Source organism: Gavialis gangeticus, unplaced genomic scaffold (genome assembly GCF_001723915.1).
Source record: "Gavialis gangeticus isolate Ggan-Ray unplaced genomic scaffold, GavGan_comp1, whole genome shotgun sequence".
Classification (NCBI taxonomy): Eukaryota; Metazoa; Chordata; order Crocodylia; family Gavialidae; genus Gavialis; species Gavialis gangeticus.
In genome coordinates, this window is record NW_017728993.1 from 59,662,796 (window position 1) to 59,678,664 (window position 15,869).

General features: G+C 39.8%; 1 protein-coding gene across 1 annotated transcript in view; it reads right to left on the reverse strand.

Moving 5' to 3' along the window:
• Positions 1-15,869, reverse strand: part of CEP350 (centrosomal protein 350) — a 114,865-nt gene that overhangs the window by 62,976 nt on the left and 36,020 nt on the right. Inside the window, exons 10-19 of the mRNA XM_019501786.1 lie at positions 13,561-14,222; positions 12,748-12,869; positions 8,748-9,814; positions 6,831-6,984; positions 4,209-4,372; positions 3,448-3,634; positions 2,292-2,512; positions 2,015-2,178; positions 1,421-1,531; positions 1,028-1,168 (exon numbers count right to left, since the gene is read on the reverse strand). Of these exons, the coding sequence (XP_019357331.1) occupies positions 1,028-1,168; positions 1,421-1,531; positions 2,015-2,178; positions 2,292-2,512; positions 3,448-3,634; positions 4,209-4,372; positions 6,831-6,984; positions 8,748-9,814; positions 12,748-12,869; positions 13,561-14,222 (2,993 nt within the window). The remainder of the gene's footprint in view (positions 1-1,027; positions 1,169-1,420; positions 1,532-2,014; positions 2,179-2,291; positions 2,513-3,447; positions 3,635-4,208; positions 4,373-6,830; positions 6,985-8,747; positions 9,815-12,747; positions 12,870-13,560; positions 14,223-15,869) is intronic.

Genomic DNA, 15,869 nt, shown 5'->3' on the forward strand with positions numbered 1-15,869 from the left:
CTGCAAGTCCTGCAGCTGACAAGGCTCACAGCAGGTAGTGCTGGGAATGTTGCCACCACTGTGAAGCTTGTCAGCTGTGGGGCTGGCAGCAGGTGGTGCATCCCTGTGGCTGGGAGCCCCTCAGTTAATGGGGCTTCCAGAAATAAAGGAGCATAATGGCCATACATTCCATTAACAGCATGATTAGAATGACCTACAAAGTTATTCCACATTTTTGCTTGTTTTTTCGTACCATTAATTGGTTGAATGTGTTGCTAGGTCACAACTTAAGGTGTGATTAACTGGTTAATTATGCCTTAAGCTTAACATGTAGAGGGAGCCTGAGACACGTCACCACAAGAACTGGGTAAAGATGGGATAATACACTCTTAAAGACGAGTCAATCAGGATGAAGGAAAGAGTACAACACGGATCTGTGTATTTAATTTTTATTTACACAAGGTAGTCAAATTGCAAAAACCACGCTCTAATCTAAACTGTATTTGTTGTGTGGCACTCCGGCCATCTTACCTGAACTCTGCTCAATTAAAACGATCTAAATTTAGACAGACATCTGAAATCTATAAACAGTGGGCAGGTGATGAGGGCTGAGTTTAATACTTTAGTTGGGAAAAAAATAATCCAATTCTGATCTTTTCCCAAATAAATTAACCATACACTTCATTTTTTCTTTAACAAGTCATTTTCACCTGAGACCTACAAATTAATTCCAGATCAAAGGTATAAAAGTTATGGGACCATACAAATCATTCTTAGCATCATTTTATTCTGAAATTGAAAAACAAAAATATCACACTGAGGATTCTTTTAATTAACAAGCTGCCCCAAGGAGATTTTAGAGCAGACACTCACATTCTCTCCCCTCACTTCCCATAAGTAGCAGCATTAGAATAGCTACTGAAAATTTTCCCAGCACTTGTGGGCTACAAGACAAAGAGGCTGCCTAAAAAAGTGAATGGGTTACTGCCAAGACAACATTCCAATAAATTAAACCTAGAAAATCAAACCCTTTCATATAGCATCTTACCTCACGGATCTGACGAGCTGCATCTGTGGTCAATAAAGCAGCTTCCACCTGTTTGGCTGCAATTTTGCATGTAGTTTCCTGTAGTGCTTCTACTGCCTCCTGACGTGACTGGACCAGATGCTGGAGAGATTCTGCATGGACCTTTACAGAAAAAAGACAGCTATATCTGCTCTTCAGAGAATTTTGACAGGAAGTTATATTTGTTTTTAAGTTATGGGGAAAAAAATAGAGTTTGAAATAAATATTTCTCTCTGAACTGTTTTGGTCACATGTGTCAGTCCCACATCTTTCCTATATGTTTAAAGAATTCAATTTAGAATATTTCTGGACACAAGTTTACAGACAAAATACTGCATATATTACACATTTCACATTTTTTGAAGAGCAGCATACCTGAGCTGCCTTCTGCCTGGCTTCATCCAGCTGTCTCTGACTTTCTAAAGCCTCTTGTTCTGCCTTGAGCTTCAAGAGAGCCAAATCCCGCTCATGTCGTTGTTGTTGCGCCTAAAAATTAAGAACATTCAGTTTTAATAATGACAAAAGGGTTTTTTTTTAAAGTTAACTGAAATTCAAAGGTTAGATTAATAATGCTGCTCTAATGACACATTCCTCTGTTAAAAGTCAAACTGTTACCTCCCCCAACTCTTTTTGGCTTTATCATCTTATTGAGGAGTGTTAACAGTGTAAACTACCCTCTTTCAGCCCTGAGTACAAGATGAATAAATCCAGAAACTTGTTTGCTTTACTTTAAGTAGTAGCTAATCTTATCAAAAGAAAAAGACTTCAACCAAGATATGGTATACAAACAGGGAAGAAGTTGCAAATAACTAATCTGAAAATGTACTGTTTGAAGAGACTCCATCACCTTGGCTGAAGATTAGTTAAAATGTTTCTGCTGGTTAATTTAACCACAGTGCTTTCGTTAATTTTTCTTCACAGAGAACAAATTAGGGAAATTAAAGCAAGGAAAATAACTTTTCCAGTTACCTTTAGGATCTGAGCCAGGGAAACACTTTCCTGCTGGGCAAGTGATATGCCCCGTACTCGTTCTACATCTGAAAGCTGTCGCACAGACTCTTCAATGACATTCAGGTAATTAAGCTCTGCTGACAAACGATGTTGGAGACCAGCGGGGGAGAGGTGCATAGATCCTATGGGACAACACGCACTGTTTAAACATTTACAGGACTTAGTCTTTCAGAAAATAATATGAAGAGTTAAAAAGTAATATAGGCTTAGTTGGGCTTTCTTGGAACCAGCTCACCGGTCACTGAAGGTGCTCCTGCTGTGGTTCTGTTGATTCCCATGCTCAAGTCAGGGAAGGGTACATTGGACTTGAAGCCTGACGTTGTACCCAAAGAAAAGCCTCCAGGAGATCTGGCCCTTTCTGCTGTATTGCCTACAGAGTCAAATTGTAATAGTTTATGGGAACCTGGAGATGGGGGAGAAGTTGGAGTTTTCAGGGATCTTCCCTTGTCAGAGAAGCTGAGAGGAAAAAAGAAAAAAAAAAGTTAAACCAGAAAAAAAGAAGAGAGTCAGCATTTTCCCCAAGCCAAGCCATTTTACCTACAAGCTAACAGTTTATAGAGCCGTAACTTAGATTTCCTGTTTACCCACATTTGAACAAGTTATGGTGAGGGCTTTGGGTCACAGAAACACAAAAAGAAGGGCTAGAAGAGACCTCAGGAGGTCATTTAAGCCAACCCCCTGCTCAAGACAAGACCATACCCATCTAAACCATCTCATCCCAAAGTATTTGTCTAACTAGCTCTTAATAGCTTCCAAGGTTGGAGATTCTACACCCTTGCTAGGTAATCTATTGCAGTGGTTAAATCACTTCAATAGTTAAAAAGTTCTTCCTAAAGGTCAACTTAATTTTCCCTTTTGCAGAAACTAGTCTATCACCATGCTCTTTATAAAACATTGCTCATGTATTTGAAAAAACTTGTCAATTCCACCCTGTCTTCCCTTCTGAAGATTAAATAATCCCAATTCTTTTAACTTTTTCTTGTAAACCATGTTTCCTAGACCTCTAATCTTTTTGTTGCTCCCCCTCTTTTGATAAAGGATATTACAATTAAAGATAGTGGCCCTGCCATGACTAATGGATTGCTTGTAGAGATAGCATTTCTTAGGTCTAAAGGAATTCTTTATTGTCAGCTTCTCCTATAAGCAAAATCAAGGTTTATGACCAACATTTTTAAAATAAGATGCCTGAAGTTAGATACCTGAATAGGGTCAGACACTGAACAAAGAAATGGGATAACTGCACTAGGCCGTTATACTTCATAAAATTCAACAAAAATTTCTTGAGGTTGAAAAGTGACAAAACAAAACTTCTAACTTTTTGAGTATTGTGCTATAACTCAACATCAAATTCTAGTAATATGTGCATGGGATCTTATAAAAGACCACTTTACCTCACTGAGTGCCCAGACAGTTCCTCCAAAGTACTATCAGTATCTGGACTCTGCTCATGATCTCTGCTGGAAATTCTGCTACTAGGTAAAGACTTCTTTGCCTGTTGGGATCCATGCTCTGACTCCGACAGCATTTTGTCTTCTTCCACGGGAAACTGAAGTGAACTTCCATTAAAAGATTCTAGCTCTACAAAAACACAATACTGGCAAAGTTAATTCCAATTGTTTCTGTAGCTAGTAACTGCTAACTAACAACTGGGGTAACTCCCCCTGCCACACACAGGCCTTGTGTAGTGTAAAGAATTCTTGAATTCAAGAAAAAACACAATTATGTAAATACTGCAAGTTCTTATATAGAGGAGTTTCATAAAGGAGCTAAATTTACTAATTTGAGAGTATCCATTATCACTGCAAGTCAAAGCAACTATGCACATGTAATAGCCAATTCTCTTCCACCATGCAGAGGACAAATAGAATTATAAATGAGCAATTTACATAGATGGAGAAGAGAAAATAGAACTACCAAAGACAAATATTTGCCATTCTCTTTAGAAAAATAATATGATAGAAGCAGATATTTTTCATTAAGAAATCAATAAGACATGTCACTATCTGCACTGGATTAGAGGTGCATGCTGTTAACCCCCAAATGATAAAAACCTAATTATAACAACAAAAAATCCTAGAAATATCCTTAGAAGTCTGAGTGTACCAATATAAGCATATGTAAAAAGGAAGGATACAGTCAGCATTACACTTACTTTCCTTCCTCCCAATTCTTTTAGAAGAAGTAGATGAGCGAGAAGATGCTGCAGAACGGTGGCCAGATGAATGTGGAGAGCCAAGTTCTACAGACCGAGGCTCATGAGGAGACCTCCTGCTGCGAAGTTCTTCCTGAATACTGGCAATGCTGCTGCCACTGATACTGTCATGGAATGAAAACACCAGCTAAAGACTTGAAAGACCTCCACTCCACATCACAACAAAAGCACAAATGCTTTTTGAGATGACAAGTGACTAGTAAGGGTGTGTGAAATGGGCCGTATTCTATTTGGATACGGCCCAAATCAGGGACAGTGATTCAAGTGGTTGATTTGGATCACTGTTCCAAGTTCGATTCAGCTGAATCCGAAGCTGAAGATTCGATGCCGATTCGGAGCATCAGTGATTTGGCCATAGACCGCTTTAAATGCTTTTTCTACATACCTCAGGGTACCAGGTGCGGCTCGTAAACACTGCGATGGTGGGGCAGATGAAGTGTCCCACAGGAGCACAGGAGGGCCCTTGGCAGCACACCCGGGAGTAGACCAGAAGTACTTCCAGTCCACTTCCAGGTCCGCTGCTGAGCATGCAGGCCCCTCCCCCCCCCGGTGATCAGCCACAGGGGGACCTAGGGTGCCCCCTCCCCAGACCCAGGAGGCACCAGTTGCCATGCCACGGATGGTGCCGGGGAGGGGGGGGCACTGCAGACCTGGAAGTGCTTCTGGCCCACTTCTGGGTCTGCTGCCAAGCGCGCTGGGGAGTCCCCCACGCTCCTGTGGGACACTCCATCCACCCCAGCATCTCAGCATTCACAGGCCACCTGGTACCTTGTGATATGTAAAAGAAACATTTAAAGCTGTGTCTATATCTGAATCACCGAATCTGAATCAATTCAGAGGGTTCCAATTAGATTCAGAGAGATCAAAGGGTCTTCTGATTCAATTCCGATTCAGAGATTTGGCCACTGAATCAAGCGAAATCGAATCAGGGACCAAAGTTTCGCATAGCCCTAGTGAGTAGATGGCGGGGTAAATAATGTTGCTTCGTTAAAGAAAACTTGTTGAGAAATCCCTTTTTTTTTTTTTTGTGTTTGTTTTTTTTGTTTTTTAAGTATTAGAAGATGTTTGTAGGTTGCCAAGATATGTAAAACACATGAATTCTAACCCAGATGTGGAAAACTAAAAGATGATTACTTGCATCATTCCAAATAAAAATTTTAATGGGAATTCAACTACAAATGTGGACATAACATAACCATTTTTCTGATATAATATCCCCCCCTCTGCCATAGTAAACAGAAAATCAAGTATTAAAGTTAAAGGTCCTAAGTTGTTACAACATAAAAGGCTAAATCACAGTTAGGGGCCTACCTAAACCACAGTGGAAGTTTGTGGCGCAGCACCACCTTTAATCTTGCCTGTTTCACCACATGCCCCCCCAGTATTTATTCCCTGCCTTCCCCACAGCCACCGAGTAGCTGAGAGGCAATTAATGTCCTGGTTTCGGCCTCTTATCCATTCAGCAACAGGGGGAGGGATAGGCAGCAAAGAGTGAGATTAAAGGTGTCACTGTACTGCAGAATTATGCCATGATTTAGGTAGGTGCCTAATCAGAGTATCTCCCTTCCTCAGCAAGGTATTTCCGAGCATTTTTACAGCTAGGAAAACCCTAAATCTAATGCTTAAAATTAATGAATTACATATTCACATTGAAAAATTCAGTCAATTCACTGAAATCAACTATTTTCGTAATAAAAATTAGACACTAGAATGTCATGGTTTTGGAATTCTAAACAACTACAGAGAAGATCTTAAAATCTAAGAAAGTTTTTAAAGAAATATTTTTGCTAAATCTTACTGGAACCTTGAAAACATTTTAGACTCTTCACTAAACTACTACAAAATAGATGGTACTTTACAAATATTAAGCAGTTAAGCATCATAACAGCTATGAACAGTTGAGAACTGTAAACTTTTCACCAGTTTACAGAAGGGGCAGCAAACCTGGAAGAGTTAAGACTTTCTTAAGGCCACACACCAAGTGATAGCAGAACTGGGATTAGGTCCCAGAAGCAGTCAACTCTCCCCACATTTGTCCCTAAACCAGCAATTCTCAACCAGAGTGCCTTGAACTCCATTCAAGGATGCTGCGGGGTGCCACAAAATGGTAGCACTGTTAGAGGCGCAAGCATTATTCACAAGACAAACCCAGAGATTCCAAATAGGAATCCACAGTATAAAAACATACTGACCTGTTGTAGTCTGAGTTCTCTGCAATACAAGAACTGCTGTATTACTTTTCACTTGTTTTTTTGACTACAGAGAAGTAAGAGCTAGCTAGCATTTTCCAAAGTATGCCTCTAGTCTAATGAAGGGAGCCTCAAATGTAAAAAGAGGTTGAGAACCACTGCTCTAAAACATTCTTCTTGATATGTCAGTTGTGCAAGATCACAAATAAATATTTCATCAAGCTCTATAGTGAAATATTATTTCTCTTTCATGGATAAGATGAAACAGGGTGTCCACATATTACTTGCTGTGAAAAGGAAGTCTTCATAAATTCTCTCAGAAATTCAGTATCATTTAAGAAAGTTTTTCTTCAAATACTTAAGATACAATTACCTAGGCTCAAGACCATTCTTTTTGTCTGTCAGAGTTCCACTCCCCTGTGATGAAACAAAGTCATCTTCATACGAAACAACGCTATCTGGAGGGCTCATGGCAGGAAGTAAAGGTCGCAGGACTGGAGACCCACCATTTGACCTTTCTTCAAGTCCTGTGGAAAAAAAGGGATGGAAATGGGGAAATGAGACAGTTAACAGTAAACTCCATGTTGTCCACTTCACAGGGAATGTTTCCGTAAGATTTAAATGATTCCACCAATAATCATCACATCATCTATACTGATATTGATTCCACTTAGAAAACACATTTTCTGGATAGCATGATGCTTGAGAATGGAGCCATCTCTATTCTATTTCTGTCTCAAAATAAATGTAGCAAATGCCATCAACTTGAAAAATGAAAAAAAAGACCAAAAGAACAGAATGTAGGCTACCTTCCTGAACAACAGTCAGCACCAAATGACTCAGAGGGCAAAAGGGTGCAACAGAATAGACGTAATTGCACTTGTAAAAAGAAAGAATAGCTATGCACACAAATGGAAAGAAGTGTTTTGCATGAGAAACATCTGAAACTTACAAGTCAAACTGACCAATTAACTTGCTCACTTAACCAAGACATACGATCTGTTCAATATTTATTGATGTATCAGAATCGTATCTGCTAGAGACCAAAAGATTGCCACAGAGGTCTTGGTTTATTAGCTGCCTTGCCTACCACATTATTTTGCAGAGCCACTGTTGAATAAAACATATAAATAACTGAGGTTACAAATAAAGATTTACCCACTCGAAGTAACCTGCCCCTGACTATTTAGCACTATTTTCACAAGTAGAGAGAATCTGGCATATATAAAGTCACTAACATTTTTTATATTAAGCAAATTGTGCATATAGTATGCATTCCATCTTTTTGGCTAAATTGCAACAAGAAGGGAATGGGATGATATGCTGTTAGAACTTTGGTGCAAAGCTAGATCCTTTTGTCAGAAAAAACTCACTTAAGAAATCACATCTGCGGGGCTGGAGGGTAGATTTGGAATGGAGCTGTGGTAGGAGGATGCATACTCCCAACCACTGGCTCAGTTCTCCCTGGTGGCTCCATTTGCCCCACTACATTAAAGAAACCTGAAAAGAAAGAAAAGGGGCAGGACTTACCTTTTCCTCACCAACAAGGCCCTTCTTGTACATTTAAATTGCCAAAAATATATATTTAAAAAATTAAATTAAATTAAAATTGACAAAAAAAATAAATAGCTAAAAGCTGACAAAACGGTTAGCAATGCAAATGCAGTGGCATTTGAAGTACATTTTAAAGTGGCAATGCTCTGAGCCAATAGGCACATTTATAACATGAAGGTGAAAGGAATTGGGAGGAAGAGAGAAAGGTAAGTGGCTTGCCAAACAAGAAGTTGGGGAGACTTCTATGGAGAAATGATTCGGAACTGCATGAAGTAAAGTGAGCCCTCAGTCTGATTCACAAACCCAGCCTGAGTTAGTCAGGTCCAACAGAACTTTGGATGTGATGAAGTATCTGAGCACACCTTACAAATCTAAAGGTATGTTTAAGAATGGAAATTACCATGCATTAAAGAGAGCAAAACTGTCTTAGTTCATTGTATATACAATGAAAAATACTATTCATGGCCCAAATTAGGGTGAATTACATTGAACAGCTAATTTTTTTTAAGAAACAACAACAAATCACTTGTCTTCTTGGATTTAAAAAACAGTAATCCCTTAAGAACTACAGAGAAAGTTTTAAATAGAAATGCTGCGTCTTCATATTAAATGTCTAAGATGCTTGAAAACTGACTCTTTGCTAGGGAACACAACTAAAAAAAAGAAATCAACATGGAAACTGCAACTATGCACTCAAGATTCCCTATATTATTACTATTTTCCCTTTTTCCCTTACCTTTTCCATGTAGCTGGTAAGATTTTGCAAAGATGTTGATGACGCTATGTGGACTTCCTTTTGCTAGTTCCTCCCATGGTCCCTTACTCTGAGTCCTACTTGTCTGTGTAAAAAGTGGCATATACTTTTCAGCCTCCTTCTGAAATTCTTTTATGGGCTCAAAAGCATTTTTTTCCCGCACACAAAATTCCTTTTCTTTTAACACCTCAGCTATCTTCAAGGGAGATTGTCTACTCTGGCCTCCATCCTCCTCAGAAAGACTCCCTTCACTTAGAAGAGGCCCTTCACTGATTGAATCTATGCTAGAATCACGAGGAATTATGACTTTGTTTTGACCATAAGGCTGTTTTTCACAACCAGGAGAGTCAGTTGACCTCTTTGATAAATGTCCTAGGATTCCTTCAGGTCTTTGACTGGCTGGGGATTTCATTCCAAGGCTGATTGCAGCTGTATGAGGCCTGATAGTTTCAGGAAGCTTTTTAAATTCACTTAGGTTGCCCACTCCAGGAAGGTTATCATCGAAGCTTGCATGAGACACACAGGTACCCAACATTTTCTGAATTCTGGCTGAGAAAACATCTTCATTTTCCTCTCTCACAGGAGGACTCACAACTTTAGCCCACCGCCCATCATCCAGATTGCCTTGGTGAAGGAGTTCATGCTCAGTGTTCCAGACAGAGCCATAATTAATGCCAGCCCCAGCTAACTTCTTGGTTTCACTTTCAATCCTACTTGAGAGGGAAGCAGCTGTAGCTTTCAGAGCTTCAATGCGTTCCAATTTACTCCTGTACTGACTAGTGGCTGGTTTTGCTAAGAGATCTTGCTGTGCAGAAGATGAATTCAGGTAAGGCTGAGATGTCAGCGTCAGGGATCCCATAGCAGCATTATGATTCCTCCTGGGTGATGGTGCCATGTCAAAGTCCTTTTGCAAAAGGCCCATCTGCTCCAAGCTCAAAAGCTGGGAGAACAGACCTCCACTCGAGCCTGCAAAAGGCTGTGGTTGCAAAAACTGGACTCGTGGGCTCAATCTGTCTGGTTGTATCCAAGTAGGCTCCATCAAATCATTTCTGAAATTAAAAAAGACAACTTATCTATCTGTAATTTACAATTACTAACAGCTGATGTGAACATATGTCTTTATAACAGGCAATTTTTAAAAAAAAACCACCAGACACAATGTTTAGTCTTTTGGAAATAAATGCTAAACATACCAAAATAAGAAAAAAGTACTGTATCTATATAAAATATACACTACATACTTATTAAATTAAGATGCTTTCCTAAATTCTGTTGTGTTGTACCAAGCAACATATCTTAGTAAGAAAAACACACTTTTCCCTAAGGCTTCAGGAAGCCTTTCAGACATTATTTATACTTTCTTTGCAAGTCCTGTCATCAATTCTACCCTGCCCAGAGAATACTCTACACAGCAGTGGTTCTCAACCTTTTTTATATTAGGACCCATTTGTAAACACAGATGGCCAGTTCTGACCCAGTACCTCTCACTCCTGCCCCGCTCCCAGCCCTCCAGTTTGTGGGAGAGGGGATGGGTGTATGGGGGCCCCAAGTGGCCCCTTGCAGGCTGGAACTCTACCAGCCTTCAAAGGCAAAAACAGTGTTTTCCTGTGTTTTTCTCCTTTAAAGGAGAATTCATTTTTAAACATTTGTTCATGACCCTTTCATATATTCTCGCAACCCACTTTTGGGTTGTGACCCACAGGCTGAGAAACGCTGCTCTTGCTTGCTTTAGTCATCCCTACAGGTCATGGTAACCATAACTCAGGACAAGAAGCAGATATATTTTAGAGGAAACTAGCAGCACACTCATAAATTATGAAATTTCTTAATAGATATACCTAATTATGATGGTTCTCTTTCAAATGTTCTACTTTTAGAACTGCCTTCACTAACCTTACTGGTACATAGCTGAGTGTCAGGATATCAGAGAAAGCCACCAGCACAGTCCTGTTTCTCAACATACTACATAGCTCTCCCAAGAATTGATAGCAAGGGTCAGCAATCTTTACAAATGGCAGGCTACAACTTGTAACCCAACTGTTGCTGTGGGCTGTCAATCTCCTGAAAATGCCCCAGTACTCCCTGCGCTCTTGTGACCCCCTCACCACTCCTCTCCCCCAAAACATACAATCTTCACCTAGTGCTGCAGATTCTCATGGTCAGGGACAAAAGCAGAGAACAAGTACAACTACTGTGTCAACAGGGGCAGCATAGGAAAGAAGTGGACAACAGCACAGGTGTGCACTAGTACAAATGGCATACAGCAGAACCCTGTAGGTGCTCCCTCTGTAGCCCCTGGAATTGTGTCAGTGATCTGACCAGCAACCACAGGGGAATCCAAATTCTTTCGGGGCTGGATCAAGTATGTGGGGCACAGGCTGCCAACCCCTGATTTATGGAACCATTTTAGCCTCAGTTCTCTCTTGTTATTAGCATTCATGCTTATTTTTGCCTTTGGTATGACCAATGTACACATTGTGGTAGTACAGGAATTGTTATTTTATCCGGTCCTTTGCAGCAATACTAGTGTACTATCCAAACTATTATGACTTGATCTTCCTAACATTATAACTAAATTTTTTCCTGCCTAGAGAAACTGAGTTTTAATCTGACCAAGTTAAACCCAAGATACTAACCTACATGTTATACAATGTACCACAGGTCAGCAATGTTTTCGACAAGGGTGAGAGCAGGGGAGGGGGCAATTGTGTGACCAGAATGACCCAGTTCAGTTCAGAGCGAGTCAGACATTAGGACCCAGCTACTGCCATGGCTTCTCCCTGGCACTCAGCTGCAGTGTGGTGCTGCAAAAGCCCCCCACTTCCATAGTCCATGCTGCCAAAGACAGAGCTACCCCACTGCCAGAGCCCCAGGAAGCTGACTGAGATGCAACGCAGGGAGAGCCCACTTCTGCAGAACCCTAGGCAGGTCATTGCTGAGTAGCAGAAGTAGAGGCCCCCACTTCTGAATGTTATAAAAACTCCAGCCCTGTAAGCCGGATCCAAAGCCTTCACAGGCCAGATTCAGCCCAGAAGCTGTAGCTTGCCAATTCCTGCTCCATAAGAAATATCATATGAAATTAAAGACCAGATTATAGTTCCTGTGAATAAGGGGACAAAGTTAAGGATGGGCTAAGCAGCCTTAATGATAATTTTCTCATTTTTGCATATTTAATTATGCATCTAGAACATTCTTATTATAAGTTTGATTTATTAAAAGTGATACGTATTAGTTTAAGCATCCAGGAAAGAAGAGCTCACAATCTAAACTAGACATACTATATAACAAATGACCAGACAAAGGCCAGGTTTAAAACACTGCAGTCTTCCTTTTGCTGCTTTTAAATGTTAGCAGATTATCAAAACAGCTTCAGGGAAGAACAATGTTTTAAGGAGAATATTTGAAAAGCAATAAAAGACTGCTTGTTACACAACAGGAAGAGAAAGAATTCCAGATATGAAGACAATGCTGGAAAGATATAAACTGAGCATTTTGTAGGAAGCAGGTAGAAAAAAAGTAAGATGGGAGGTAAGAAAAAGCTAGACCAGGGATGTAAGACGAAGCAGAATTGTATGGAGTTCCAAAAAAACCAAGTTGAAACTCAAAACAAAGGTAAGAAGAAAACAAGAGAATGACTAAGCAGCAGATGTGTGTAGATGACTATTTGTTCTTATATAGAAAAAAGGACTGCATCTCTCCAACATATGCAGAAGATCAATGGCAGCTGTCAATTATCTTTCAAAATGCTATTTATAGATTACATGATTGAGGCAGATTGGCAACTAATATCTACATAATCTTTAGTGCATCAGCTTCTATAATACCACAAAACAAAATAGTAATTCTCCATTTTAAATAATCCTACTTACATAAAACAATTTTACAACCACTATAAAGGTAACGGTTCTCTATAGAATATAATGAACTTCTACAAGTCAAAGACACTATTTTTGTATTTTTCCAAGTGTCCCTACCTACTTACCTTACAAGAGGCTGCGACGGTTCTGACAGGGACATATCACTACTGGAGGATGCACTAGGAGGACGTTCTTGTGCTTTGTTTTCTTTGTCTGATTCCCCAGATGGCTGATATCCTGGTCTGGCCTAGAAATGAAAACACCACCAAAAGTTAAACTTTATTAAAGTGTTCAAGCAACTTGGAAGCTTAAGTCTCATTAAAAGTCAAAAGGGACTTGGCTTTAGTATTATACTCTAAGGAATTCTTTACTAATATGCATAAAGAGAAAAGAATTTTTCAGGTTTCTCTCTCAACAAGACGGACTAGAAATAAGCTTTGTTCATAGCCAAATAGAAACCAAATTAACACTGATGTTCTGTCTTCTATGACCATTTTTAAATACTCAGTCTCTGACTGCCACCAATTAAATATTCTCAGTGGTCACAGATAACCCCTTAGTTGACAGAAGTCTGAGTCAAAGCCCTTCTTCATTCAGATGCTGATGTTTGTTAAATGCATTCCTCTAGTCAATCTATAAGTAACACATCAGCTGCTGTTTATAACCGAGACACTTGTTTTCCATTAACCTTTACAGTGGGTCTTCCTGTGCTGGACAGCAGTCTCTTCCAAGGAAGTTCTGTTGTTGTAGGACCTACCTCCACCATATCCAGCTAATGAACAAGCCAAAGGTACAGCTTTTAGTATACACCACTGTTTTCACAGATTTGATTTCTTCCTCTAACAACAAGCTGAAAAGGACAAGTCAGAGCATTCTTAAAATATTCTACCCTCTGTTATGTTTGATTTCAAAGTACTGAGATAGTGAAACAGCCATACCTGCATTTCCTGAACAGCAGCAAGCTTAGATGGCTCCTCTAACAAAGTCTGTTCCAGCAACAATTTAGAATAGGTTTCTTGTAATCGCCTAGCTGCTGAAGGTTCAGGAGATGGCACATTCTTTGCTTTAGCAAAAGCCTCCCTCTGTTTCCTGTAAAGCTCTTGAAGTCTTTTATTCTTCTGTTCTGTTGCTTCCTTCTGTGCCTTCTTCTCTTCATTCTGCCTTCTCTTCCTCTCTTCTTGCTGTCTAATAATGTACTGGCGAACCTCATCTGTATCATAGTGACGCTTTTTGGAGATAACTTGAGGCTCTTCACAGGAAGCTAGCTTGTCTGGTTTTCTTTTGGTTGGACTGTGGCTCCTGGCACCTTGAGTAGGCAAAACAAATTTCTGGCTCTGCTTTTCACCATCTTTCTCCTGCTTTGTACTCTGAGGCATGGAGTCCAACTGCAGGTCATCAAGAATTCCACGTATCTCCACAGGTAGAAAATCCTTATTTAATGAGCTGTGATCATCTTGTTTACTCTCTGGAAGAGTATTTTCCAATTTCTTGAGGTTATTCTCAGACCGCACTTTACTCCTTGACCGTTCTGAACTTCTTGAACAGGTTTTATTGGTAACATCCAGCCTGGGATCTGAGCTTGTTCTTCCAATACAGCCTGCTAAAGAACAGAGGTATTGCATTTAAGAATATTGACTGGAGAAGAGGAGATTTCATTTTAAAACAATTTAAACACTGTTTTATATGTAAAAAAATTTGAACTTTTACCTTAAAAAAAAAAAAAAAAAAGCTAAAATTTTGGTGGTACAAACCACCAGAGAAATATCTACAAATATTTTCAGGCACAAAACCAAAAGAGTCAAGTACTTAAAAAACCCTTAAGGTATTACTAATTGGAAACAATCATGCACTGGATTATAGCCATCAAACCTGTAGAAAGTCCATCTCTCTGCTTCATAGAAAAGAAAAACCCTGAAGTGTGGAGTTCCTGCTTTCCTAGAACAGAACGGTTTAGGAAAGGAAGCAGATGAACTGATGGACTAGTTCAGGTGTCAGTAACCTACAGCCTAAAGGCGGTATATCTGTCCTGCCAAAATTTTTTTTCTGGCCCTCAAAGTTGGGATGCAGCCAGAAAAACCGGTGGGGGTGAGGACACAAGCAGTAGCCTGCTGTAAAACCAAGTCACATTTATCTAGTCAGCCCTTGCTAAAAGGTTGCCAATCCCTAAACTAAGTTTAATTGAAACAAAATTGACAAAAATGTTTAGAGGGTCTCAACACTACCTTCTCTCTGTGAAAATGCTGCGTTAGAAGAATGAGCCATTACAGGATTCAGTTTGGTTACCTTCTTGGCTAATGCAGTAGTGAATAAAAGTGAAAAAAAAGAAAGTGTTATGAATGAGGTACTGTAAAATAAATTCCAAAAGGGGCTGGGAGGAGGGGATTCTTTGACACTAAGAATCCATCAAAGAGGGAATCCTCTAACGGATGCAGTAACCCAGGCAGCCTGCAGGATCCAGCTTTCTTAGGGGAAAAAGCTGAACATCACTGGAGCAGAAGTGATATTCACAGACTGCAGCAAGGTGCAGGATGAAAGTCCAGAACGTTTCAAAAGCGGGACCTAGTCAAAGATCTTGGATATAGAAGCCTTTGCCAGGTTAATATTGCAATGAGTTGCCCAAACTGAAAATCTTTTCTGTTTAGAAAAGTAAGTTTTCCTCACAGAGAGATTCCTTCTTTAGAACAGAAATTCTTCCACTTGTAGGGAGCACTTTCTGTCATAAGTGCTGAAGCAGACCAGATCCAGACTGTCAAAGGGTCTGAACAGACATCTGCATAAAGGTCTGTCAGCTCTACATTGGTAAAAATAAAATCTTGTTGAGGATTAAAACATGGCACAACCAGAGAGGGCTGATGCCTCCTTGCCTGCATATAAAGTACATTGCAAACATGTTATATGGCAAATATATTATTGGTTAGAACCTACAGCATGGAATTCCAAAAAACAGACTGGGAAGCAGGTGATCACTTACAACATCAGGACATTTATGTGAAAAAAATCAAGTCCTTCTGAGAGCAGATTTCTCAAGGGCATCTAGCATTTCAAATGTACTTGCGACTTCAAGGGAAAAGTAGAGAAGGGTAGCCTCTTCAAATGTTCTGAGGGGTATATCAACCCGTTCAGTGCTCATACAGGATGTGATAGGGTTACAATTCTCATGTTAACTTAATGCCACTTGAAACACCACACAAACATTAACCAGACTTGTAATGGGCACAACTGAAATCTGGCAAGCAGCATCTTACAA